General features: G+C 44.1%; 2 protein-coding genes and 1 long non-coding RNA gene across 15 annotated transcripts in view; 2 read left to right on the top strand and 1 right to left on the bottom strand.

The window, feature by feature from the left end:
• Positions 1–1,598: 1,598 nt before the first annotated feature.
• Positions 1,599–25,711, bottom strand: IL17RB (interleukin 17 receptor B). 3 transcript variants are annotated; one of them, XM_023755698.1, is made up of 10 exons: positions 15,743–15,772; positions 11,129–11,153; positions 10,217–10,345; positions 8,547–8,674; positions 7,800–7,926; positions 5,824–5,871; positions 4,644–4,783; positions 4,202–4,267; positions 3,089–3,188; positions 1,599–1,978 (listed from the first exon to the last, which is right to left on the bottom strand). In XM_023755698.1, the coding sequence occupies exons 1-10, from the start codon at positions 15,755–15,757 to the stop codon at positions 1,824–1,826; spliced, it is 933 nt and encodes a 310-aa protein (XP_023611466.1). In that variant the 5' UTR covers positions 15,758–15,772; the 3' UTR covers positions 1,599–1,823. The 3 variants fall into 3 exon arrangements, with proteins under 3 accessions (XP_023611466.1, XP_006090960.1, XP_023611467.1); XM_006090898.3 differs by lacking the exon at positions 15,743–15,772 and adding an exon at positions 25,575–25,711 and having other exon boundaries at positions 1,600–1,978; XM_023755699.1 differs by lacking the exon at positions 15,743–15,772 and adding an exon at positions 24,194–24,241 and having other exon boundaries at positions 1,600–1,978.
• LOC106697561 lies at positions 4,849–13,551 on the top strand. Its single transcript, XR_001348686.2, has 4 exons — positions 4,849–5,128; positions 10,277–10,355; positions 11,713–11,857; positions 12,766–13,551. It is a non-coding gene; the product is annotated as an uncharacterized LOC106697561 (long non-coding RNA).
• CHDH (choline dehydrogenase) overlaps positions 25,151–27,829 on the top strand; it is a 35,389-nt gene continuing 32,710 nt past the window's right edge. For 2 of the 11 annotated variants that reach the window (XM_023755691.1, XM_023755688.1), the window contains exon 1: positions 25,151–25,291. The gene's annotated coding sequence lies outside the window, so the exon portion shown is untranslated. Of the gene's footprint in view, positions 25,292–25,989; positions 26,290–27,829 lie in introns of those variants that run through there. The other 9 variants (XM_023755697.1, XM_023755694.1, XM_023755695.1 and 6 more) reach the window with 7 other exon arrangements.

Genomic DNA, 27,829 nt, shown 5'->3' with positions numbered 1-27,829 from the left:
CCAGTGAAAACATTTGGAGTTCTTTGTGTTCAGTGTGATCAGTTGACCTTAACCTGTGAGCAGTCTGAAGCAGACAGCTGTCACCACCGGTGGTCCAGGCCTTAGGGAAGCCTGAGCAGAAGAGAAGGCATTGTCTGCTGAAAGGGGAGCCAGTCAGTGAGCACAGCCTGGGGGCTCTGAGACCTGGGAGGGTTGGGCAGTGCCTGATTCCTGCCAGTCTCTTGCACTTGCTTCCACTATCTCACCGTCAAGAACTGGAGGTGGGACTGGGGCAAAGACAAATGTAGGGACAGTTAAGGGGTGAATAAGAGTGGAATCCTATATAATAAAAGGGTAATATGCAAATTGACTCTAATGGGAGAACGCTCGGATGACCGCCCGACCAGTCACTATGAGATGAACTGACCACCTCTCGGTCCCTTTCCCTGGCCAGCAGGCTCCAATCGCCCAATGGCGAACAGGGAACGGGGGGGGGGGGGGGGGGGGGGGGGGGTGGTCCCCTCAGCCCGGCCTGTGCCCTCTTGCAGTCTGGGACTCCTCGGGGGATGTCCACCTGCTGGCTTAGGCCCACTCCCCGGGGGGATCGGGCCTAAGCTGGCAGTCAGACATCCCTCTGGCAGCCCAGGAGCCCTCGGGGGATGTCCACTTGCCAGCAGGGAGCAGGCCTAAGCTGCAGTCGGACATCCTTAGCGCTGCTGAGGAAGCGGAAGAGTCTCCCGCCACCACCACTGTGCTGGCAGCCGTCAGCCTGGCTTGTGGCTGAGCACAGCTCCCCCTGTGGGAGTGCACTGACCACCAGGGGGCAGCTCCTGCATTAAGCGTCTGCCCCTGGTGGTCAGTGTGTGTCATAGTGACCAGTCATTCCCAGTCGTTCTGCTGTTAGGGTCAATTTGCATATTACTTTTTTTTTTTTTTACAGAGAGGAAGGGACAGAGATAGAGAGTTAGAAACATCGATGAGAGAGAAACATCGATCAGCTGCCTCCTGCACATCTCCTACTGGGGATGTGCCTGCAACCCAGGTACATGCCCTTGACCGGAATCGAACCCGGGACCCTTCAGTCCGCAGGCCGACGCTCTATCCACTGAGCCAAACCGGTTTCGGCTGCATATTACCCTTTTATTATATAGGATAAAGGCCTGGTGAACAGGTGGGGCCCGGCTGGTGTGCCCTGAAGGGTGTCCCGGATCAGGGTGGGGGTCCCGCTGGGGTGCCTGGCCATCCTGGGTGAGGGGCTGATGGCCGTTTTCAGGCTGGCCACACCCCCCAGCAACCCAAACTCCCAGCCTCTCCTTTTTTTCTTTTTTCTGGGATTTATTTATCTTCTATAATTGAAACTTTGTAGCCTTGAGTGGAGCTGAGGGCTTGGCTTCCTCCATCGCCGGGGGCAACCCAAGACTCCTGCTCGCTCCAGCTCCATGGCCGTCGCCATCTTAGTTGGGTTAATTTGCATACTCGCTCCTGATTGGCTGGTAGGTGTGGCTTTGCGGGTGTGGCTTGAGCGTAGCGGAGGGATGGTTAATTTGGATGTTTCCCTTTCATTATATAGGATAGGAACTAGCAGAGAGGACCTACCACAGGTACAGTGCCATTCCTTATTAGCTATCTTTGCCCTTTTCAGTACCTGTCCATGCCTCAATAGTAAAAATAAAACAGATGATAGCCACAGGTTTGGAGATTCGATCCCTGCTTTAGCTCAGCAGATGTGACCCAGTCGTTATGTCAGTCTTTTTAGGAGAGCTCTAGGCATTAAGTAAATGCTATCTGACTCCTGTTCAGTGCCAAAATGGGATGGCCTCTAGAGGAATCTCCTTTAAAAACATTCAAAGTGTTATTTCTTCACCCAGGTTTCTTGAAAGCACAGCATTATTGCCCTTACCATGCCTCCACATGAGACAGGTCCCAGCCACCAGCATCCCCATGGCTGCCAGTGAGGCCAGGAGGAGGAGAGGCAGCCAGCCACTGAGCATGCTTCTGCCTGCAGAAACAAAACCAAACCAAATGACCTCATGTTTGGAAACTAAGATTATTACTCTATACTTTGCAAAAGTTTAGACCCCTTTAAAACCAAGGGCCACTAGATCTCTGTCTGCAGAATGGTATGTTTTCCTACAGTGTCCACATCTTTCACTCAGTTCTCAAGAGGGATATGGGAGGAGGCGGAGAACAGTCCTCTCAAATCACTTTGGCTTTCCACTCCGTGTTTACACCGTGGTAACCAGAGTTCACATTCTTTTTTTTTTTGTTGTTCTTTGACAAATTAATGTTATTCTGGGCACAGATACTTAATATCTGGTAAACAGAGATGGCATTTTTAAAGGCTGTATTGTAAGACTTGGATATGTGGGGGATATTGCCACCCCTCACAGAATGCCAAGGACCAGGTAAGCTCAGGCACACAGATGTGCTCAGGAACCCACAGTCACTGCGGCCACACATTCAGGACTGTTCAACACCTGGGTTGTCTTCAGTTGATTTGGCTGCATTTCAAGAACACCTTCCAAGTGTTGACTCCATTCTTGGGCTAGTTCCAGAACATCTTATTTGTCCATCTGTAAATGGAAGCACTAACATCTCTAAATCCGGAGGCACCTTTTCCAGAACATGCTGCTCTCCGTTCCAATGAGGCGTGTCTTCTGGTGCCAGTATTCCGAATTTGTTATCCAAATGTTGGCCATGTGACACCATCAAGTTACAGCCACAGCGAGGCCTGGGCCACTGGGACTAATAAGATAAATGTAGGGAAGTGCATGTTCTCTCATTCACTCAGTCCTGTTACGCTCTTGACTTTTTTTCAGCAAATCCTTGTGGCTCTGAACATCCATTTTGCACTGTTTATTTTCCCCCTTCTTGTATATATCCTGCTTCATAAAAGACTTGGGGTGATTTTATAAATAAAGCCTTCATTCTTATTCCAACTGCAGGCTCTGGGCAGCTCTGACATCTTTCCCTGCCCGCTAGTTTAGCATCCACAGGCAGGGACTCTGTCCCATCCCCATGTACATCCTGTCATATTGATGGGGGGGTGACAGTGGCCCTCATGTCCTGAACCTCTTTGATCATCCGGTGACAGTGACTGGGCACTTACTGTTATCCAAAGGGAAGGACGTATCTGTTTGTGGACAAAGTACAACGGTTCCTTTGCGACGGATGCAGTCGTTGCCACAGGTGCGGAAATACGGAGTCAACTGAGGGGAAAGGAGAGGCTCAGAAAGTACCACCATGTGTCAGAGCAGAATCTCAGCACGATTCCCACTTCTACCAAAACTTCGCTCCCCTTTTTTTCTGGTTTCAACCCTGTCCCCACTCCCCGACCCCTTGTAATACGACATTTTCCCCTTGGTCACACTTCAGTGACAAAGCCCTAAATTCCAAACCAGTGACCGAAGACTGAAGCACCTTCTAAGTCGCCTGGGGTCTGAACCTGAACTTTGTACATGTTGCTAACATGTTACTTTCCATATCTATGTGGGTTAGGTCACATCCCATATATACACAAATAGTTCCTCAAACAAGCGGCAGCAGGGCTCCTATTAATTTCCACTTCATGAAAGAAAGGGACTAGGAAAGTCTGGTTCCCTGGAAAAGGGTGCGGACAGGCGTCTGCTCCCTCTGGCAGGGCAGGGCACTGCCTTTATGTTCCATGGAATGGGAAGCAAAAGCTCCTCCTATCTTGGGTGTGGCTGTGCTCCACTGAGACCCTCCACAGCCCCACATCATAAACTCAGATTTGAATGGGACAGGAGAGCATCTACTCGTCCAACTTCCTCCCCTCCACCTGAGTAAACTGAGGCCTGTAAGGACAGGCAGTTGCCCTCCAAAGCTCGTACATTAATCAGGAACCCAAGTCTTGGCATTTCACATTGTTACTTCATTTTGCAGTTAAAACAGGCTAGGGAAAATAAATGGTACTCTTGTCTCAGAATTACTCATAGACTTTGTGACAGAAAATGAAAACAAAAATCCTTTGGAAAGTCAACAGCCACTAATAAAAGCAAAAGGGGCCATAACTGTAAGGTCAGCCTCCTGACCTCCCCACCCCTAAACCAGCCAAGGATTTCCCATTAACATCACTTGATGTGAGACAGCTGCAGAAATGCACAGGATGCGAACTCACTACTACAACTTTGAAAGGACTCATCAAAAGCCAATAACAGAGGAGAAACAGTCTTCCCCTCCCAGAGTCATCACTGAACTTTACCTGGACCACAGCACCTTCACTCTCCTCGGTCACTGGAACCATGACCGACACGTGAGTTAGTTTGCTCTGGTGCAGAGAAGGGAGACAAAATCAAGAACGATGTGCCATGTGAGTGAGTAGATCAAAGACGGCCAGTGAAGAAACCACTCTTCCCAAACTCCTTCCGTGCATCAGACTCTGTGAACACGGATTCATTTCCTGCGTCGGACCCTCTACCTTGGTTGCATCTTAGGCTCACAGGGACATTTCCAGGGAAGCACCAGGGACTTGTTTTTCTCTATTGAATCAATAAGAAACACCCACCACATTTGGACAGGAAACAGTCCTGCCTGGGGTCTCTCAAAAGAAAGGAATCCTAGAGTGTCCACATTGCTCTTCAGCAAGGTAAGGAAAGCTGGGGTTGAGGATGGGGTGGTGGTAAGGAAAGGAAGGGAGAGAGTACCTCCAAAACCAAAGACCCAATCAGATTTTTATTTTGGATAATAGCCATGTATTTGTTTCCAAGGGGACTGGTTGTAAAATTCACTTCTACCGTCTTCTCATCCTTCTTACAAGCTGTGATGTTTGGATCCCACAGACTTCCTATCAGTGGAGAGAGAATCACATGGATGAAGCTGCAAACTCTTCCCTCATTTAAGTCCCCAAAAAGGGCTTGACAAAAACAAATACAAGTTTTCAGGTCTACTCTATGGGAAGAAAATAGTTGTTTCACTCATGTGACTTGCAAATCAGCACGAGGTTAATTTCCAGGAAGGTGATGTATAATAGCATGCATTGTTTCCCCATCTAGGAGACCACTTCCGGCCCAGGCACAGGCTGTCTTTAGGAGCAGCTCCAGGACTGGCTGAAGGTCCTCAGACCTCTTCACACCCCCAATGTCCTCTACATCTGCTAACAAGGAGACCACGTGCCGCTCAGCCTGACAGGGTACACAGGGATGCCTTGTGGGATGGGGGTGCCTAAAAGATAGGGACCAATTCTGCTAAATACCACTAGCCTCTTGAGCATCCTCACACTACATTACCCAGAAATTTAAACAAGTCCTGCAATCTTTGGAAATTGGACACTTGGGACTGTTTGTCCTGAAGGGGCTGATTTCAAAATTGAAAGGGTAGGGACAGGTTCTAGTGGCCTCGCATGTAAGAGGTGACCCGTGTGAGGACACAGGTTGAGAACATGCTTTCAGGTCACTGCTTAAGCTAGTACTCGTACCAGGAATGTTTGCTAATCCACATAGAAGGTTCCCAGGGCCCCACGGCCACAGGTCAGAGATACAGGTGCCCGAGCAAGTGGAAGGGCTTACAGACTCCTCTCCAATCAGGAAGGGCCTTCGATCAGCACCACCATATGTGGTTAGAGCTAAAATGTGGTTCAGCCACCAGGGTGTGGCATGGTTCTGTGACTTGCTTACTACATAAACCCACTCGGGTCTGCCCTTCCCTGGACACACTGGCTGCGGGATTCAGTGGGCAAAGCCCTGGCGGGTCAGCCTTCACTGCCTGAGCAGCTTGGATACATAGTCCCCTGCCCTCGCCTCCGTTTCTCATGGAAGATGGGCTGAGCTTGTTGGCTCAAGTTACGAGTTCCTTCAAATAACAAAAGCAAGTGCTGTATTCACTTACCTGCCTGGATGCACTGGGTTTTGTATTTCATTAGATGGTCTAGGCAGCCTGGAAATTTGAATGAAACTTTTTACATTTTAGAAAAGGTATCTGTGTTCCACCCCCTTGCCAACAAGTACACACACATATATGCTCACCACACCCCATACGAATTGCCAGAACATTCAAGATGTGAGGTAAGATAGCAGATTTAAGTGGGACACGAACATTTTACTGTTGAACAGAAGATTATCTACCCGTGAAATGATAACCAGAGTCTAACTTAAATGCAGCCGTTATCACAACAGGATCTATGATCCCCCGAGAAGATTCAAACCAGCCTTTAAAATGAGGTTGGGTAACTTGTGTAAATACTGCCCCTACCAGGTGGTGGAGCTTAATCTATAACACACTCCCATCCCAAGTGGGGGAGACTTAGTGACTTGTTTCCCAAAACTAGACTTGGGAAGGGGAAACAGTGGATTTACATGGAGAAGACTGGCAGGTGCCACTTAACCAAGTGATAAAGGTGAACACTACCAATGATGTGTGGATGCCACCTACCCCTGATGGGGTGCCATGAGAAGGGTGCCTCACCCCTGAAGTATACTCAGATGGGGGACATTATACGGACGCCTGACCAGCACTCCTCAAGACTGTTAAGGCCATGAGGAACAAAGACTAAGAAGCTGTCACAGACCAGAGGAGAGCAAGAGGACATTCATGGAAAAGCAGGCAAAATCCAAATAAAGTCTGGAGCTTAGTTAATAGAAATGTACAAACGTTGGTTTATTAGTTGTGACCTATGTCCCATGGTAATGTGAGATGTTAATGATAAGGGAAACATTAAAGGGTATATGGAAACTCTTCAAACTATCTTTTCAACTTTTCTATAAATTTAAAATCATTCCAACACAAACACATTTATATTGTTTAAGATGAGGTTTGTTCTCATCAAGAAAGCTGGAAACTGCTATGTAGTAAGGTGTAGCACCAAGAAAACCCTGGACCACAGTCTCAAAAAAACAACGATTGGAAATTGCCCATTTGGAAATTCACCTGAGACAGAGCAGGAGTGGGGTACAAAACAGGTGACCCATTCCAGATAGGGGTGCTGTGGGAACTGCTGCAGCCAGACACCATGCTGGCACCTTCACCCATGATCCTGTCTCATCCTAACCCTAGCCCTGTGTGTGACATTGCAGGTGTGACCCTGGGACTGATGGAATGATGTAAAGCAGGGGAAAGAACCCAACGTTCAACACAGTGCCACCTGCCTTCACCAACAGTTCAGGGACACACCTACTGGCTGTACATCCTCAGAGACCCTGCACTATGCTCTCAAACAACACAGCATGCTAGGAAGCCAAGACTGGAACAAACTTTTTGTTATTTTCAAATATATCAATCTACCCTTTTTTAAAAAAAATTTTAGAATTAGAGAGAGAGAGAGAGAGAGAGAGAGAGAGAGATTGATGTGAGCAAGAAACATTGATCAGTTGCCTCCCACACACATTCTGGCTGGGAATTGAACCTACGACCTTTTGATATATGGGATGATGCTCCAACCAACTGAGCCACACTGGTCAGGGCTGGAACAAACGTTTTGCATCAGTGACAAAGAGTGGCTAAAGTGCATGGACCAACAAGGACCAGAGTTTGAATGTCAGCTTCTCTTTTACTGTGTGTGTGACCCAGGCCAAGTTACTGGAGAAATGTCTTCACCTGTAAAGCTGCTATCCCATCCTCAGGATTATTGGAGGCTTATGTGACATGATGCATTCAAGTGCTCAGCATAGTGCCTGACACACGGAAATGGGCTTTTCCCAAATTTTACTTCCTCTACTCTGTGAGGTGCAGTTACTGTGGTGTCCATAGTACAAGACTTGGTAAGGCCAAACGTCTTGTCCAGGGTACCCTGACCTCCCTATACCAAGCCACATCCCCAAAGCAAGCCTCCCAGCAAGACAGAATAACAGAAGATGGAGGAAGTTTACCTGGTGAGGTGAAATTCACAGACAATGAGGGGCTGTCATCATTCATATTTGCATTGGGGATGTTATGGGCCCCAATGAAATATTGTGTGTTCAGCTCCACAGAGAAACCAATGTAGGAAAACGTCCACTGAAAGGCAAAGGAAGGACCCCTAAATTTCTGAAACATGGCAATGCAGGAACATAGTACCTTTGTGTGGCCTTTTCATTCATAGTTTCATTCCTTAGCCTACTGCTGAAACTTAGGTCTCTAGCCGATGTCTACTTAGAGCAGGAGGGGGGAATGTCCGGCCGCGGGCCGTATAAGGCCCTCGAAATCTGGCCCTGCCAAGGCATTGGGGGTTAATTAAATGTTTGACCAAATACAGCAGGCTAAGTTTTAACTTGGTAATTTTATATGGCCTGTGAATAATGTAAATACCCAAATGGCTCTTGGCAGAAAAAAGGTTCCCCACCCCTGACCTAGGGAATGGTTCCCACACAATTTGTCAGTGTAACTCACAGAAGCAGAAAAGTGTAAAATTTTAGAACCAAAATATTAAGTTCACTCTCCCTCACTTTGCTGATGGGGAAACTGAGGCTGAGAGGTGCTGACTTTCCCAAGGCACACAAAAACGGGCTTTGAACCCAGACAGCGTGCTCCAGGCTGGAAGTTGCAGGTGCTCACCAGCCTGTGTGTGCAGCATTCCATCCATATCCCCTAGCAAAGGGCCTTCCTAGTTTTAAGGACAAGTTTCTCCAAGGGCTTACTTTGCCGCCAGAGGGTCTGGTCTGAGTCTGGAAGGCCTCTGTGTAATTGCACCTCACGCAGCTGTAGGACTGGACGTTGCTTTTGCCTGACACACAGATCTTGGTGGCCTTCAGAAAGCGGATGCTGGCTAATGAGAGAGACGAGAGCAGCTGGTTATTTTGCACCCATTATGTGGCCGGCTTGCTGCTAAGAGTGTACATGCCTCATCTCATTTCATACAACAGACCTAAAAGGTAAACACCATTGTTGTCCTCAGCTCACTGATGGGGTGTATGACGTTTAGGGAATTTCAGGGAGATTTGCCTAAGCTCACAAAGCTCATTGGGTAGAATATGGATTCAGATTCCAAAGCCCAAATGTTCTCCTCATCACAGCTAAGCCTGAATTTCACAGGACACCTGCAAAGGTGACTCTAGCTTTGCATATTCTGAGTCTTCTCAGAAGTAAGAACCTTCCAGAATGTCATCACCAAACCATGCCTGCTCTGACTGCACTTTCATTCATGCTGAGTCTTCTTCCTGGAGTGCTCTTTTCTTCTATCTGCCTGTCCAGGGCTTGCTCCCTCAAGGCCGAACTTATATCTGTAACAACAGCTGACAGATACAAGAGCTCACTCTGCTAAGTATGGGGCCAATCGTGTTATTGCAACATCTAATTTAAAGTGACCTCACCAGGGCCCTCTCCTCTCTTCCCTGCCCCCATCGACTCACAGCTCCTTCTGGGATTCCGAGCACTGTCCCTGTGCCCCTGTCCGTAGCTGACTCACCTCTCTGTGCCTGGCACTCCCAGATTCCTGACCAAATGGAATTTAACTGAATTTAGGGTGGAAACCACAGATGTGGACTTTAGGGCCCCGGAATTGGCTCATCACAAGCTGCCTTGGGGGGCTGCCAGGACTTTCACAAGCTACTGAGAAGTGGGAACATCATCTAAGCCAGTGCTTTTCCTTTTTCCCCTCTTAAATTTTCGTTGAATTCATTGGGGTGACATTTGTTAATAAAATGATTTAGGTTTCAAGTGTACAATTCTGTAATACATCAGCTGTATATTGTATGCTCACCACCCAAGAGGTACTTTTCCTAAACTTGGGGGATTCATCTCTGTCCTCAACTTGTCTTCTTCCTTCAGGTGTGACATTACACACCGAGAAGCACACAGATCAGAAGGGCTCCCTCCACCTAATGAGCGTTCACACTCAGGTAGCCAGTACCCAGGTCGGAAACTCCCCAGGAGAGTCCCCCCTGCTTCCTTTCAGTCACTCCCACCCCATCATAACCACTATCCTGACTCCTAACTGGTTGCCTTAGTTTTGTTTGTTTAGCATTTTTATTTATGGAATCATATGGTACACACGACCATAGGCATGTATGCGGATATGAATGTAGAAACGCTTTTGAATCTGGCTTCTTGGATTTGTGAGATTCATCCACATTGTGTATTGTCACAGCTTGTTCGTGCTCATTGCTCTATTGGATTCCAATCTGTGATTACAATTCTAGTCAGGCATTTCCATCTTTTGGCTGTTATGAATACTGCTACTATGAACATTCTAGTATGTAGTTTTGGGTGCATGTATGTATATATTTTTCTGGGTATATGTATAGGATTAAAATGAAAGGATCACATAATCTGCACATTTCTACCTTAACTTTGATTGATGCAAACTTACCATCTGCTCGGAGTATCCAGCTTATGTTCATCAAAATTGAAGAGCTTTTCGTTACAACAGGTTCCACTCGAAGGTCCCTCAAGTCTCCTGGGGTCAGAGTGTGACTGACCAGCCACTCTGGAGAAGGTCCTGGGAGGAGGTGAGACTGCCCATGACACACCCCTCCCTTGCCCAATTCAACGCCATCTCCTCTAAGTGACTCTCCCTGATCCAACCCTCATTCACAGTCCATCGCTTCTCCCTGCTGAAGCAGCCTGAAATTTTTCAGTGTTAACTGACAACCTCCTGGCTCCAACCTACAGACCACTTGGGACCACTCTAGGTGCCTCTGTGTGTCTGTGTGTGTATGTATTTAGTGTATTTGACATGTTTATTAGAATCAGTCTTGTCTTCCCCATGCCTCAGCCTGGACTCCATTCAGCTGGCCCACACACTTCCCACTTTCTAGTCTTTGCTGGTACCATCTCTCCCCCAGCTCACCCTCTTCATCCACATTTCTTGGACAGAAATCCACCCAGTCTTCAAATGCTACACTCTCAAACACTCCTTCTCTAAAATACTCACTTCCTGTTTCTAAGTGTAAGTGACCGCCCTCCCACAGCACTTGCTCTCCCTCCCAGGAGTGGCAGACCTCACTTTCTACCTTGCACAGCCATTCCTGGCCTGCCTGTCCCCTCTTGCTGTCTTTCTGGCCGAGATGCGCCACCTCCCCGCTACTTCCCCCCCCCACCCCCGCCCATCTGAAACACTGGGAGCTCTGAGAGAGGCTGCATGTGCTTCAGCTAACAAAGCAATAGTTCACCCTAAGCCTGGCCTCCGATGACCCACTGCCTGGATTCGGGCCCCATAGAAGTCCAACTGTGTTTTCAATTTCAATGTAAAGCCCCAAATACCCATTCCCCAGTCACCTACCATTCTCAGAGCCACACTGAATCATCTGCAAGAAAGAAACCAAGTGTCATGCTGAATACCAGCAAACCACAGCCAAATTAGTCAAAACACCATCCTTTTTTCTTAAATGCAAATACAAGTGCTGAGTGCTCAAAGAAGAAAAGCTGGGCTGGCTCCCCTTCCCAGTTTGGGGAGACTAAGCTGCCCCATGTGGGCTATGCTGGACCATGGGTCAGCCATCCGTATACTAGGTCCTGAAGCCTGCTTACCGCCTCACTTAAAGACCGGAGGGATGGCTCTGGACCAGGGGTGGGCAAACTTTTTGACTCGAGGGCCACAATGGGTTCTTAAACTGGACCGGAGGGCCGGAACTAAAGCCTGGATGGAGTGTTTGTGTGAACTAATATAAATTCAAAGTAAACATCATTACATAAAAGGGTACGGTCTTTTTTTAGTTTTATTCATTTCAAACGGGCCGGATCCGGCCCGCGGGCCGTAGTTTGCCCACGGCTGCTCTGGACCATCACGAAGACCGCTTCACACTCTAACATTGAACCATGGGTTTTCAGGGCCAGCTAGCGTATCATATCTTTTTATTTTCCCAGGTTAAGAACTGGCTACGCTAAGAAGATGAACAGAAGAAAGCCATGAATGCAGTTCATGGTACCTTCCCCAAGTTCTTGAAAATATTCTTCTTCTAATATAAAAGGATGGAATCATCTGTGTTATTGACAAAGTCATAAAGCAACTGTGAGCTCATCATGTTATCTTTTTAAAACAACTTAAAAAAATAAATAAATATGTATCATCGGTGCCCAAGAAGGCCAGTACCTGATCCTCTTGGAGTTAACTGCTCATTTTAAAAAGATTATATATGTGATTTCAGAGAGGAAGGGAGAGGGAGAGAGAGAAAGATAGAAACATCAATGATGAGAGAGAATCATTGATCAGCACCCCCTGGGGAGCGAGCCCACAACCTGGACTTGTGCCCTTGACCAGAATTAAACCTGGGACCCTTCAGTCCACAGGCCAACATTCTAACCACTGAGCAAAACCGGCTAGGGCATTTTTTAAATTTTTGTAATAAGAAAATACAATTAGTAGTTTGGTTTTGGAATAAAATACTGAATCTTTTAGGCAGCAACAAGTACTAGTGACAAGACTCAATGCCATAGGTCCACCAGCTCTGGGAGCTGATTTCTCTCACCTCAACATTTCCAAACACCGTGTCAGACAGAAGGCAAGACTTTTGATGGTTTGGGTAATCTGGGTTTAGGTGCAATTGTCAGTCCCTCACCTTTGTCTTTTGAAGCTGAACTCCAAGGGATAATGTCAGACAAATTCAAAAACAAATCAGTCACCAAAAGGCTGGTGGGACAAGTTGTAGGAAGAAGCAAAGCAACAGATCTGTATGTTAGAGAGCAAACTGTTGGCCTAATAGCAACCACCACAAAGGCAATGAGTTCTTCCTGTAGTGGAAAAGGCCAAGGGGGTGCCTAACGGAGACAGGTGTGGTGGCAAGGACAGCAGCTGAAGACATCAGGGTGCCCGAGTGGGTTTGTCTTTCCATAACTACTTGCTTTTATGTGACATGCTGTGCTGAAAAGGCAGGGATATAATTTCAAACACTCTTTGTGAATGAGCTTTTTCCTCTTTAGTGATGCAGAACATTCCCTCAGCTGTTCAAGGCACTGGGGAAGAAAGGAAACTCATGCAGGAGAGGACAGCGCTTACCAGCTCCAGGGACCAGGCACCCCAACACAGCCTGAATCAACATGACAAAAGCGAGTGGTAATAGAGAAGCAGATCCTGCACCCCCAAAGGTAGGCGGGCCTCAAGAGCCCAAGCAGTAACAGTGCTGAGCACCTACTGTGTGCTGTGCTCTTTGCTGCAGGCCCTCATATTCCTCACTAGATTCTGGTGAGTTAGGTGTTACCCTTTGTTTTATAGAGGACACGGAGGTTCAATGAGCATAAATGACTGGATTAAGAGTAAAGGGTGGCATTTGAGCCTCGGTCTGTCTGGCCAAGCAGCAGGAAGCCCGGTGCCTGAGCAGAACAAGTTTGGGTACCCCAGGGTGCAGACTTGCTGTTACAGTAATAAGTTTAGTTAGTATAAGATAGTATAATCAAATTTCATTTTTTTTATTAGAGTGAATTTTAAACTTTACTTAGAAGTGAAACTTAACTTGTGTGTGTGTGTGTGTGTGAGACCCTGATAAGTAACTTGTAATGCCCTGCAAGCTAACTCCTGACCAATAACTCCCAGCATGTTAACTCCTGATAAGAAACTTGCAACCCCCTGCGTGTGCATCCTGACAAGCCCAGAAGGCCACCGGAGCACACTGGCAAGAGACACTGAAGAAGCCTGTTATAGTAATAAGTTTAGTTAGCATAAAGTAAACTCACTTTGTATTAGCATAAGTTAGCATAAGTAGACCCCATTTTATTCTTAGACCAAAACTTGTAAACAACTCCAAAATTAAGATGTATGTACCAAAACTTGTAAACAACTCCAAAATTAAGATGTATGTATGATTAATAAGCTGTGAACATGGTCACAACTTTCCTGCCTGAGTGTACACCTAGATAACAGGGCAGCACCCGTGTATGGCACCCGATATGAGACACTGAAGACGCCCAGCTTCAAGGATTTAAGGAGAGCAAATCTGCTGAGGTTCAGACGCTTGTCTGCCCTCCACAGACAGGACGCTCTCCTCCCCCCTGGAAACTGCCGAACTGTGAAACTGCCATTCTTGCTCTGCCTGAGCCCAAACTGCCAGAGGCGCCTCTCTTTGAGTCAAGAGACCGAGCTCATTGCTGCAGCGTATTTTTGACGACCTCCGTGTGTCTCCTCTGTCGGCGAGTGTCTCCGGGTGGCCTGCCAAGGACTGAAACCCATCAGCTCTCTGGTAAATAAACCTGTGTGATTTCTTGCATTATCTCCTGTCTCTCTCTCTCTCTCCTTAGTTTTTGGTTAAGCTCGGCCATATTAATTAATAGTAAGTACCCTCTGATGTTTGTATTGGTATATCCAAATGAAACGCTTTGGGTCACCTGTGCTTACGTTCCTATAGATAATTGGAACATTTGGCGTAGTCGGCACGTGTAATTAAAATTGATTTTTCTAAGGGGGTGAAGTACCAAAAAAAAAAAAAATCTAAACAAAATTTTCTCGAGCACAGCGAGACTATAATTTGGCACTGAGAAAGTGGGAACTCCAGCTGAGACTCTGAAGTAAGTGTTTTTGCCTACTTTAAAGCTTAAACCGTCCACCCAAAATTGGAAGTAAACCAGACAGAACTTGTATCAGTGTTAGTCCGGGAAAACTCCTTGCCTACTTTAAAACGTAAGCCGTCCACCTTGTGAGCACTCCAGGGGTGCCTGACTCCCGACTGGTGAATGCCTGAGGGTCCTAGCAGGTTACCTGCCTCACAAGGGTCCGAGTTGGCGGATTATACCAACCGGCTGTTTACGTAGGAGGAGTGAGCTGTGGAGGCAGCTCCGAGGAAGGCACTTGAAAACAAGTTTCGATCTGGGGAACTCTGATCGAGGGGTCCGAGTTGGCGGATTATACCAACCGGTTGCTTACGTAGGAAAACACACCTGTGGCATAAACAGGACTGAAGTACTCTCAGCAGAGAATTTCTCCTAAATTGATCACACAGAATAATATATGAATATTATATTAATGTTATATATATGGCAGAGCAAAAATTAAAAACTATTGTTAAATACTTCTGTTTTAAAGTGCTAGCACAAATTCTTAAGACTATTAAAAGGGCTCATTCTTTTCTGTGTGATACTAACATTTCTGTAATTCAAAGGGAACCTTCCCACTGTTTCATCTATCCCTTTGGTAGATTTGGCCCAAGAATAAATATTTGTCCGGACTGCCTTCAAGGCTATTAAAATCTAGAATGGAAAAATTAAAATATTTTTGGAGGAAATTTAATACACAATCTAATCCTCTAGCTAATATTCCAGCAGAAAGTAAATGGCGCACCCTAGAGGATTCTTTGAAAACTAAATGTAAATTAAAACACACCCCTAGGCTACCTAAGGATGTCACAAATGACCCTACCACCTTAATACCAGTCGTGGAAAGGGCAAAACCTGAAGAAATAGTTCCTATTTTATTACATACCATACATAACCTGCAGGAAGATAATGATTTAGGAAAAACTCTAGCTAGAAAAGTTATATCTAAATATTCTGCTCAGCCGGCCGTAGTTAGAAAAAAGATTCTAAAGAAAGATACAGAGGAAGTTGAAGGAGAAACAGTTGAATTTACAACATTTACTAGACAGGAATTGTCTGACTTAAGATCATTACTAATTAAAGGAGACAAATCAGATGTTGATTGGCTAATCCAAATTTTTGAAAAGGGAGGAAACACTACCCTACTTAGTGCTGATGAACTAACACAAGTAATTGATGCAATAGAATTACCCAAACTAAAACAGCAATTAACTAATGATATTGAAAGACAAGGAAGAAATGCAGTTGCATCTTTGTGGCACTGGATTTCAAAAGCTTGGAAAAGGGCCTTCCCACATATTGATTTTTCATCTTCTCAATTTTCCAAGCAATGGCACAATTTAGGCCAATTACAACACCAATTAAGAAAACTTACATTATTAAATGGCATCTATGAGGATGTAGACAATCCTTGGAATTGTAAGAACGTAGATGGTATTATTAGATGCCTAATTAGAAATGCCCCAGAGGGCTATAAAATACAAATGCAAAATTTATTAGCTGGAGCCTCTACTCCAGAAGAGATTAAGCAAAAGCTTATTCTTCATGAGGACTTAATTTCTGACAAAAAGTATACTTTTCAGGCAAAGCCTTCAGAACTTGACAACAAAAATTCATACTCATTTTTTACAGGAAGGCAACCAAATTATAATATTAGAGGAACTCAAAATATGTACCCACAAACCAATAGGCAGATGAAACCAAATAAGACATACTTAAAACAACAAAAACCCTATTGGAAGAATAATAATCCTTTTTTCAAAAGAGGCCCACCCCAAAATCCTGTTCAAAGGAAATACAGTAATAACCCTTTCAAAAGAGAATATGACAGAACTCCTAACCTTACTTACACACAAAACAATCCCTTCAGAAAACCCCAAAACAATCCTTCTCAAATTGGCCAGGGAAACTCCCAGGGCCCCCGACCACATTTCACACAATGGAGCGGGGGCCGGAGACGCAATTAAAAGTTAATTTTAAACTCCCTACCCTCACTTTAAAAGACATTTTCTACAAAAAATATGATAACAGACCATATATTACCTTGAATGTTAAAATTTCTTCTGGAAAAATAATCCCTACTACATTCTTGCTTGACACAGGCTCTCAAATTTCTTTATCTTCTAACCATCATCATATTACAGATAACTCCAATAATGTAACTATAGAGGGAGTTACTGGACACTCAATTACTGCCAAACCAGTTTCTTGCACTATACTATATAGAGATAGACAACTCTCTGCAGTATTATATGTTGCACCCAATGTTCCAAACCTTATTGGTATGGATCTCATTCCTTTAGTTTATAATTCCTATACCAAATCTCTATCTGCAACAAAATTCTTTTCTAATCTCACTGCAATTAATATACCACCAATTATATTACCTACACCTACTCAACCATCTTTCACTCCTCAATACCCTCTTAAAGGGGGCCATGCTGATGTAACCACTGCAATTGAAAAATTGTTAAAAGAGGACATTATTGAATTAGGCAGATCTCATATTTATAATAGTCCTATATGGCCAGTTAAAAAACCTAATGGCACATACCGTATTACGGTGGACTATAGAAATTTAAACAAAGTCTCACCAACAGTCCCAGGTATTCTTCCAAATGCTGCAGAAATTATTAATTTAATTCAGGGAGATTCACCCAAATTTATGGCTACTATTGATCTTTCTGATATGTTCTTTGCAGTTCCCTTACATGAAAATTCTAGACAATACACCACATTTTCCTGGCAAGGCAAACAGTATCAATTTAAAAGGCTACCACAAGGATATAAAAACTCACCAGTAATTGCACACACCTTATTAGCATCATATATTCTTCCAAAGCTTATTCTTCCAAAATCTTACAATATATTGATGATGTCATTCTATACCATGATGATATTAATGTGCTTACACAAGATTTACAGTCTCTGGTGGCCCATTTGCAAAGCCAAGGTTGGACAATAAATCCTGATAAAATACAACAGCCAGACACCTCTGCAACATTCTTAGGTATTAATTGGAACTCTGTAGGTAGATCTATCCCTAATAAAGTCATCAATAAAATAGATTCACTTAAAAGCCCCACTAATAAAAAAGAAGCACAACAACTAATGGGACTTTTTATGTTTTGGAAACAACATATACCTTATCTAGCAGATGTAGCTAAACCTATTTATAAGGTAACTAGAAAAGCAGTTGATTTCACTTGGCAGGAAGAACAAGAACAGGCCTTTCAACAATTAAAACAATATATACATTTATTTTCCACACTACAACATATTAATCCAGGAGATAAAATTGTCTTAGACATCACATTTATTTCTGATCATGGCAATTGGGGATTATACAAAAAAGGTCCCTCTGACCATAAGTTAATTCCAGTTGGCTTTTGGTCCAAGAAATTTCCATACTCTCATTTTAAATATTCATATTTTGAGAAACTAATTTGGACATTGTACGCTGCATTATTGCATACTGAGCCCCTTACTGGACTACAACCCATTACTGTTAGAAGCACCTTGCCCTTAAAGGCATGGTTGAACATGTCGGCGGAAGAATTGGCAGGTAGCCAAATTGAAGAAAAAGTGCTTGCGTGGAAGTGGTACATAAACACGCGTAGCACTAGCGGCACTGGAGGACCGGCCCTCCTCACCGAGGAGGTTAACAAACTTGAGGTAGAGCCACCTACCTGTGCAAACAAGTTTGTCCCTATACCAAAGCCTATAGGGGTGCAGGGTCCGAAATATTCCCCTGCCATAAAAAATGCCTGGTTTACAGACGGATCAGCCTCCGTATCTGGTGACCGCCACAGCTGGCAAGCAGCAGCTTTCAACCCCGCGACACGTCAAGCTCTGACAGCTAACGGTGAGTCCAAATCTGCTCAACATGCAGAACTTATTGCAGCATACTTAGCTATCAAAGACTCAGTTGATAAACTTAAATCTAAAGTGTATATTTACACAGACTCTTGGGCTGTCTGCAATGGTCTTATTTTATGGTCAGGAAAATGGAAGGAATCTGATTGGCAAATTAACGGTAGAGATATATGGTCAAAAGAATACTGGAATAAGATTTATGAGTTATCCAAAAAAATAAAAATATATGTTACTCATGTTAATGCTCATGCTACAGATACTTCACCAACAACATTGTTTAATAAAATTGCTGATCAATTAGCCAAAGGGCTATCACCACAAGATGAACTCACCATTTTAGATAAGACCAAATCACTAGCTATAACTCTATCATTAAAGAAGGAAGATAATGACAGTTACTCCTTACCACCTCTCCCAACAATTAAAATTAAAAAGAAGGGCGATAAATATGTTATAGACCCTCCACCCATAGACATGCCATTACCCATCTCATTTCTGCAAAAAATTCATGAGACACTAGGACATCCAGGCCAGTCAGCCATGCTCCATTGGTTCTTGAAAAGGAACATAAAAGCTCCAGTTAGGGATGTTAAGTCAGCTATCAATTCATGTAGAACTTGTAAAAGCACACAAATGTTTAGGGCTATGCAACCACCTAGAATGTCAAAACCACTAATTCCAAATCAATTGTTACAAATAGATTTTATTGGACCTCTGACTGTACCTTTCCCACAGAAATATGCATGTACCATAGTTGATGTAAATACAGGCATATTATCAGCAACTGCATCATCACATCCTGATGCTAAAACCACCTTAAAAGCACTCCAAAATTGGATGATGCATTACGGACCACCACAGACTATCGAATCTGATCAAGGCACACATTTCACTGCAACACTTGTACAAAAATTAGCAGCTGAATTTGATATTGATTGGAATTTTCACTTATCATATAACCCTACTGCAGCTGGCACTATTGAAAGGCATAATGGCCTTCTTAAACACAAAATGCAAACTATTTTAACAGATTCTAAATTTAACTCATTGCAGGAACTTTTGAATAGATCATGTCTTTTGTTGAACTGCAGACCAAGACAAGGCAGACTCTCACCACTAGAACAATTATACAACCCCCATATTCTAAATATAAAAGAATATCAATTTACACCACCTGATATTGCCCACAGACAGATACCCTACAAAATATTGGCTAAAAATCCTAAAGATAATTCTTTATCCCCACAGGAAATTCTTGCACAAAGTGGCTCTTCCTTATATTGGACTGTTAATAACAAAGGCCACTTGCAACAAGTCAAGATTCAAAATACACAACCCCTCAGTTAGAAGTGTATACTCTTCTATACACTAATACCATCAGCTTTCATCATCAAGATTCTTCTTATCTTGGTCACTTATTTAGAACAAAATGTGCATAAAAATAATCCGTTGGACAATGCTTTTTCTGATCATGCTATTATTAATATTAATAGCTTGGACAACTCTATCCCTTACATGGTGTAAATGGAGAAAGCCTATACCTACACATAATAATACAAATTCTTCAACTGCTCATCATGGCCTTGCTCAGAACATACTTACACAGCTTCAGGATCCTATGTCTCTTTTATACAATTATACTGTCTGTGCCCCTACAGGACTAAAATGGAACAGTGGGAGCAAGACATAGACAACTTTCTGCGGGAAGTAAAAATTGCTGTAGTTGAACCCTTGACCAATGCAGAAAACCCCCCCCAACCCACCCAACTCCCCTGATATACCCCCTTTGCCCACTCCACCACCTGACAATGAAATCCCACCACTAAATACATCTACCCCCTTATATCCTGTACAATATCCTCAAAGACCAGGTTACAGACGCTTTTATCCTGATATCTGTAATCCATCTTGGTATCATAGATTTGAGCATGACCCATTGAATCAATATACAGGAATATACCAATATGTATTTTCAGGAGGTGTTACAGAAACTATTCTTGCAGTTCTAGATGATTTACAAGTATTAATAGAATATCTACCTGGAGAGACAGGACCTCATCTCTTGGCATTGCTTAGAGACTACATAACTATAGCAGAACTTGCTTTATACTCTACACATAGAAATCCTACCTCCCTTCCCCCTCTAACTACCCCTGATCAACTCCTAAATGTCCTTTCCATAGGCAATTTGTCAGCGCCATCTCATACACCCCTTTGGAATTTTACCTCTGCTATCTCCCAAAGAGAATTAGAAGATAGGGAGAGATGGGCCCATATGATGGAATCAGACTATGGTCCAGACGAATTTTCTTCTTGGCATTAATAACTTACCCTATACCTCAAGCCTATGATGCTACCTCTTCTACCACTATTGCTAATTCTACTGCTACTACTTCTACTCCCAAGCCAAATACTATTAAATCACCCATTGCTTTACCTCACTCCAACTTTAACCTTACACACGGTATTCCTCATTATGTTTTTCATCATCCTGTAACTCTTTTAGGAAATAACTCATTTTTCTCTCTCACTATTGGTGAATTTGATTTTAACACTTCTATTCACTACTACTCTACCTATCAATTATGCCCTGCTTACTATCAACAAACTGCTTGTGACCTAATGGCACTCAATTTTGCTCAAAACTCTATGAAAACACATGCTTCTACTTCTCTGAAAGATTGTATAACTCAACAATGGTTTCAGGATTCTCTTACAACGAGATCTGTATCCATTATTGAATCAATTGATTTAGACCCAAAAACCAATAGCTACCATATTTCTAATGATACTTTCATCAAATTAAATTCACAGATAGTTCAAATAGTGCAAAGCATAGATCCTTATTATAATGCAGAAAATAATTCCTGCATACAAAAAGCCTTAATCAATATTGTACCATTTCAAGAACATTTAATGCATTTTTGGTATACTGGAGAATTAGGCTCTGACTTTGAGGATTATGAGTATTATCAGGATACTAAGGATGAATATTATGATGTTACCACAACACCTACAACACCTACAATACCAACAACTCCAACAACACAGGCACCTTTTAATAGAAAACCTTTCTTTTCCCCACCTACCAATAACCCTATCTTACCTGAAGGATTCAATCCCACAGAAAATTTTAATATGACACATATAGTTCAAGAAAATGGCATTACATATTACCAATATTTTCTTACAGGATTTCCAAATTTTCCATCTTTTGGTAATTTTTGTATAGGAATTCCTTGTCATTTTTCTACATCAACCTTTGCACCAATTATGTTTACACCTTTTTCTGAGGCAATTAACCCTGAGGAATTCTTACAAAAAGACAATAATTATTGGCCTTTCAGACACATACCACAAATTGTTACTGATCTTATTAGCCCCGTTACATTTGATATTGATGATAAAATGGAGAAACTATGGTCCAGTCCAGCTTTTGGACCCATATTTAAAATATGCTTTCCAGCTGGAATATCCAATAATAGTCTTGAGGTTAACACTAATGGAACTAATTTTACTTCTTATTACACTAACATCACTAAAGCTCTATATTGTGTTGACCCCAATAATAAATTACATGCTCCTCTGGTTAATCTATTACAAAGACATACTAGCGAACAAACTTCATCACTTGCTTACAAGCTTAAAATGCCCATCTTTCTAGGATTTTGGAATATGGATGTCAACACACCACATTATCCAGGCACAATTCATAACAATTGGAATGAAATACCTAAAGACAATAAATTATTTTGTGCAAACCCCACACACATATGTACTTGCTCACCCATATTAACTCCTGTACCTAAATATAACTGTTCACGTCTATCTTCCATACTTAACGACTCAATTCAGGATTGGCTTTCCACAACCAAGATTATTATTACAGAGGAACAGACACCACAAGCCTTAGGTAATGTTTCTATGTTTTACACCTATTCTTTTCAACAATACAATTTCTTCCAATTTCCTCTGTTTCTCTTTCCAAAAAATACTACTAGCTACACAATTGACTGTAATAACAATTTTATTGTTAATCCACTTCTCCCATATGCAATTATTCCTAAACATTCTCCAGAAAACAAAAAACCAGCTTTCCTCACACACCCTTATTCATATGGTCCTTTTCCCATTACAACCTACAGAAAATTTACTCTGGATTACACTTTTTCTTCTTCAACTAATTTACATAACATATCTACACATACTTCCCACAAAACATACTTATATCCTGAGACAGCAATTAGACCTATGCCTTTTCCTTTACATCATACTCACTATAATGTATGCAGCACCATTCATGACCCCTTAATTAATCTTACATATGACATTTCTTATGGTGCAAAACCTTCTTCTTGGTTCTTGACCTTTGGTGCTAAAATTAATCCTGCTAAAACCCAAAGAATAGCTGGAACATTCAACACAGGATTTCAGTCATATATCCTCTCCTATATGGATGGAGGATGGAAAAAATTATTTTTACACCATCATTCACCAATTACTAATCATAGTCTTTTACCATATACTGACATGTATTATGCTCCAAACATTAAACAACAGTGCTACTTACAAAATCCTTTGCAACCATGCACCATTTATAGGGGATGCTTTAATGCTACACACTGTCTTAGAACTGTACATTACCAACCTATATTTTCTTATGGAATTCTTAAACCCAAACCTATCCTGCAAACACCGCCTGCAGTTATTACACGAATTAATAACCCAATTAGATTGATTTTTCAACCACAAATCCAAAGAACAACAATACATTTTTCACCTAATGATTTTCTTGCTTCTACTATTTTACCTCGTTGCAACTCTGTTCAACCACCAATACAGGTTACAAACACTCCATTTCCACAACAATTTCGTTCTAAATCTAGAAAATTATTACAATTAGACGCAGCCTCATTTGCACTGGCGTCAGTCTCTTTATCTATATCCATAGCAAACTCTATCAAAATTAATAAATTAGGCTCAGACTTACAAAATTATATACATCATCAGTCAGAAAGTGAACGAAAATTTCTCAAATTAATCTCACAATCTTTTGATTCCGCATACACTCTGGCAGCACAGACTCAACAACAGCTTAGATTGTTGAAAGAAACAGCAAAAGAAACTGATAAACATATCCAAAAATTACATTATGATTTGCAAGATTTGAACTATCGTTTCCAAAATTATCAATTGAGAACACAATGCCAAGAAATTCAAAACTCATTGACTCAAGCACAAAAAGACCTTTTAGACCTTATGACTCTAGGACATGGATACAATTCATTGTGGAATGATGCTACAGCCTCTGTTGACTTTTCTAAACCTATTGGATGCAATTTTGATGATTGTCAACTTTCAATCTTATCTGCTGTTGGAGGTGAAAACTTAGTAGCTTACCCTACTATTAATATTCCCATCTTAATAAGTGATGGTGAATATGCCATTCCTTCAGGAGATCTTTTGTTTGTAGAACCATACTTTTTTCAGAAATCTTCTCTCATTTCTTTTTCTTCTAATATATATATTGCTATGGAAAAGCTCTCAGTAGACACCTTTCCTATGACTCTAATGCCTCATACTAAAACTCCAATACTTCATAATATTGGTAGACACACCTTTGTGATTTGCTTTTCTAATTTCTCCTATTATGACCACACCACTTCAACTAATATACATGCTTCTTTACCTAATTCTTGTAAACTTCTCGTTAATGCTATGAATGTTACTATTAATGACATTATCCATTATTCCACCTATGACACAGATACTTCCCTTTATTGGACACCCTCTCTTCCACTTATTCCTTCTTTACAAACAAAACATTATACTGCCCCAAATACTTTAAATACTTCTATATCTAAGCTTACTGCCCTAGAACCTCTAGTTAAGCAGACCCTGACTTCCTTACAAACTTCCAACGATCAACTACGACATCTTGCCTACGTACCCAACGCTGGATCGATCGCAGTTCGTGCAGACATCAATAAACTCCACACCAACGGTCAACTAGGTGACACCCTGCTTTCACTTTGGAGAACTGTACCCTGCAATCCAGACTGGAAACTCATCAACCCCATCTCGTGGATTCAACATGGACTTGCATCAATAACTAATTTGTGGACTTTGCTTAAACAAATTTGCTTTGTGTTAGCAGCCCTATTTTTGCTTGTAATGTTTTTTAGGATACTTAAACTCTGCTGTAAAACTAAAAAATAGCTCTTATGGTTCCCTTGATATTGTATCAGCGGGAACCACCGGGTGGAATGTTACAGTAATAAGTTTAGTTAGTATAAGATAGTATAATCAAATTTCATTTTTTTTATTAGAGTGAATTTTAAACTTTACTTAGAAGTGAAACTTAACTTGTGTGTGTGTGTGTGTGAGACCCTGATAAGTAACTTGTAATGCCCTGCAAGCTAACTCCTGACCAATAACTCCCAGCATGTTAACTCCTGATAAGAAACTTGCAACCCCCTGCGTGTGCATCCTGACAAGCCCAGAAGGCCACCGGAGCACACTGGCAAGAGACACTGAAGAAGCCTGTTATAGTAATAAGTTTAGTTAGCATAAAGTAAACTCACTTTGTATTAGCATAAGTTAGCATAAGTAGACCCCATTTTATTCTTAGACCAAAACTTGTAAACAACTCCAAAATTAAGATGTATGTATGATTAATAAGCTGTGAACATGGTCACAACTTTCCTGCCTGAGTGTACACCTAGATAACAGGGCAGCACCCGTGTATGGCACCCGATATGAGACACTGAAGACGCCCAGCTTCAAGGATTTAAGGAGAGCAAATCTGCTGAGGTTCAGACGCTTGTCTGCCCTCCACAGACAGGACGCTCTCATCCCCCCTGGAAACTGCCGAACTGTGAAACTGCCATTCTTGCTCTGCCTGAGCCCAAACTGCCAGAGGCGCCTCTCTTCGAGTCAAGAGACCGAGCTCATTGCTGCAGCGTATTTTTGACGACCTCCGTGTGTCTCCTCTGTCGGCGAGTGTCTCCGGGTGGCCTGCCAAGGACTGAAACCCATCAGCTCTCTGGTAAATAAACCTGTGTGATTTCTTGCATTGTTTATCTCCTGTCTCTCTCTCTCTCTCCTTAGTTTTTGGTTAAGCTCGGCCATATTAATTAATAGTAAGTACCCTCTGACGTTTGTATTGGTATATCCAAATGAAACGCTTTGGGTCACCTGTGCTTACGTTCCTATAGATAATTGGAACACTTGCCCTCTCCAGAAGGCCCTCCGCAAACACCTTAACAATGCTCGAGCTGGCCGGGCTCAAGGGATGGAAATGTGGGAAAGGGGCGCGAAGGGGAGCTTACCGGCTCCGGGGGCTGGGCACCCTGGCACAGCGCAGCCAAACTCAGCAACACCAGCGACATCGCAGGGCCACCGCCCCCCACCGCGCGGTCCTCGCCAGGTTCCTATAGCGCTCTTATAAGGCGCCCTGGCCACCCCTCCGGGCTCCGCCTCCCACAGCGCCACCCCGGCCCCGCCGCCCCCTCCCCGGGTGGGGAACTTGGAAGAGCCCTGGCCTGCGGGATTCACAGGGATGGGCGGGTTCCAGCGGCTCCAGACCCTTCGCGGCCAGAGCACGCGCCGCAGCGGCGCGGCGCCAACCCCGCGCACACGTGCGTGCAGTGAGCCAGGTGCAGACAGCATTCCCGCCTCGGGCTGCGCGCGCCCAGACCGACCGATCAGCAGCCAGCCTGATGCTGCAGTCCCGGCTCGCTGCCCGAGCCCGCCGCCCGCGGTTCCTCTCCTGGCCTTGGAGAGCGCGCGGGGCGCCGGCAGTTAAAGTGCAGCGGGGCAGGGGCCGCCGCCGCCGCTTCTCTAGCTCAGCCTCTGCTCCTGCTCCAGCTCCGCACAGCCCACTGTCCTGTCCAGGCACTGGGCCCAGCTGCCCAGGGTGAGTAGCAGCAGGGTTCGCGCCCCGACCGCCGCCGACTCAGCCCACAACGGCGCCGTCCGCTTCCGGTCCCCTCCGCCCCGCATGGCCCTGGCCGCAGCCTCAGCCGGCCTCAGGCCGGAGGTTTGGTGAGTCAGGAAGACCCCGGCTGGGCGCTGAGAGTGGGACGCCACTTTATGCAAAGGCGAACCCCCTGGAGCAAAAGGGGTGGGACAAGCCTTACTGAATTCTTCCTGGAGCCAGTTCCTGTTGCAGAAACTAAGTTCTATGTTATTTAGGGTAACAGAAATCCTCCCTTCCCCCCAGGTTTTTCTGTTAAATGTAGATTTCCCCAAAATGAGGGCTGGCACTAATACTTGGATCTCCCAAGGCTGTTTTTACTGTGGTCCTACTGTGTGCCAGGTATGGCCCACCTGCGGGGTTCTGCTTTGGGTCTGCATGGAGTGGGCCCCGCCTCAAGGTTAGGTGGGGTCTCTGACATGCATATATGGGGGTTCGGGGTAACATTTCTAGAGGATTGATCTAGTTTGCAACTTTGATTCTCCAGTTTCACTGCCCAGGATTCTCAGCATTGCCTTAAATGCAAATTCCGGTCCTTTCTCAGAGATTCTTACCAGACCCTCAGATGGGGCAGGGTCTGAGATCTGCGTTTAACAAGCCCTCCCTGGTAAATCTGACACAGGTGGTGGGGGACTGTTTTTTTTGAGACATAGTGGTTTAGGGGAAGGTTAACAAAAGTCAGCTGGGCTAACAGTAGATCACAGAGCTTGGAATTCTGCTTCAGCCCTCTCTGTTTGCAAAGGACAAGGTTGGGGTGACCGATCAAGGGCACGTAAACTTGTAACCCAAGTTAGCTCCATTCTACAGATGAGGAGACTAAGACTTAGAGAGGGATGTGGGTCCTATGGATGGAATTGGTAAGAGGTTGACTTAGTCAAGCAGCTGTTTTTGCTGCAGTCCTACTGTGTGTCAGGCCTGGCCTCCTACCAGGTTCAGATTTGGGCCTGCATAGAGTGGGCCAAGCCTCAAGACCACCTGGGGGTTCTGGCATGCATACATATGGGGTTCTACGTGACATTTCCAGGTCCTGACCAAGGGGAGTGGTTCAGGTGAGGTTGTTGCCTCACCCTTGCCTGGGGCTGGGTGACCCTGGACACCTTGCTCAACCTCTCTGAGTTGCTTTAAGCCCTGTGGTTCCTGATATCATGTCCAGCTCTAATAGCTGTCTTCTTAGCAAACCCCTGCAGGATGCCAGTACTGGGTGCAAAGGTGAACACCACCTGGGTGAAGGCTCATGGGCCCTCTTGGACTGAGGATGAGTGTGGTGAGAGTATGTTCAAGGGCATGTGCCTGCCCTGCTGTGAAAGTGCCTCGTCTGCCAGCTTGAGATCATGAACTTTGTCCCGTGGTGGCAAGGAGTCCCAGCAGAGGTTGAGGTGGTGGTCAATATTCAGTTTTAGAAAGGCTGCCTGGGTGGCTGTACAGGTCAGTGGGAGGCCAGCCCCTCGGAGACCACAAGGAGGGAGCTGCTAACCAAACCCTTCACATAGCTCAGTCCCTGCTGTGGGCCAGGCTGGAGCTGTGCTGGGTTTCAGCTGCGCCAAAGCAGGCCTTTCGGTGGGAACTTGGGACTGTTGAGTGCGAAGGCTTTGGGGACAACCAGCGGTG

Source organism: Myotis lucifugus, unplaced genomic scaffold, assembly GCF_000147115.1.
Source record: "Myotis lucifugus unplaced genomic scaffold, Myoluc2.0 scaffold_83, whole genome shotgun sequence".
NCBI classification, from domain to species: Eukaryota; Metazoa; Chordata; class Mammalia; order Chiroptera; family Vespertilionidae; genus Myotis; species Myotis lucifugus.
The sequence above is the reverse complement of the archived record's forward strand: the minus strand, read 5'-3'. Positions and strand labels throughout refer to the sequence as shown.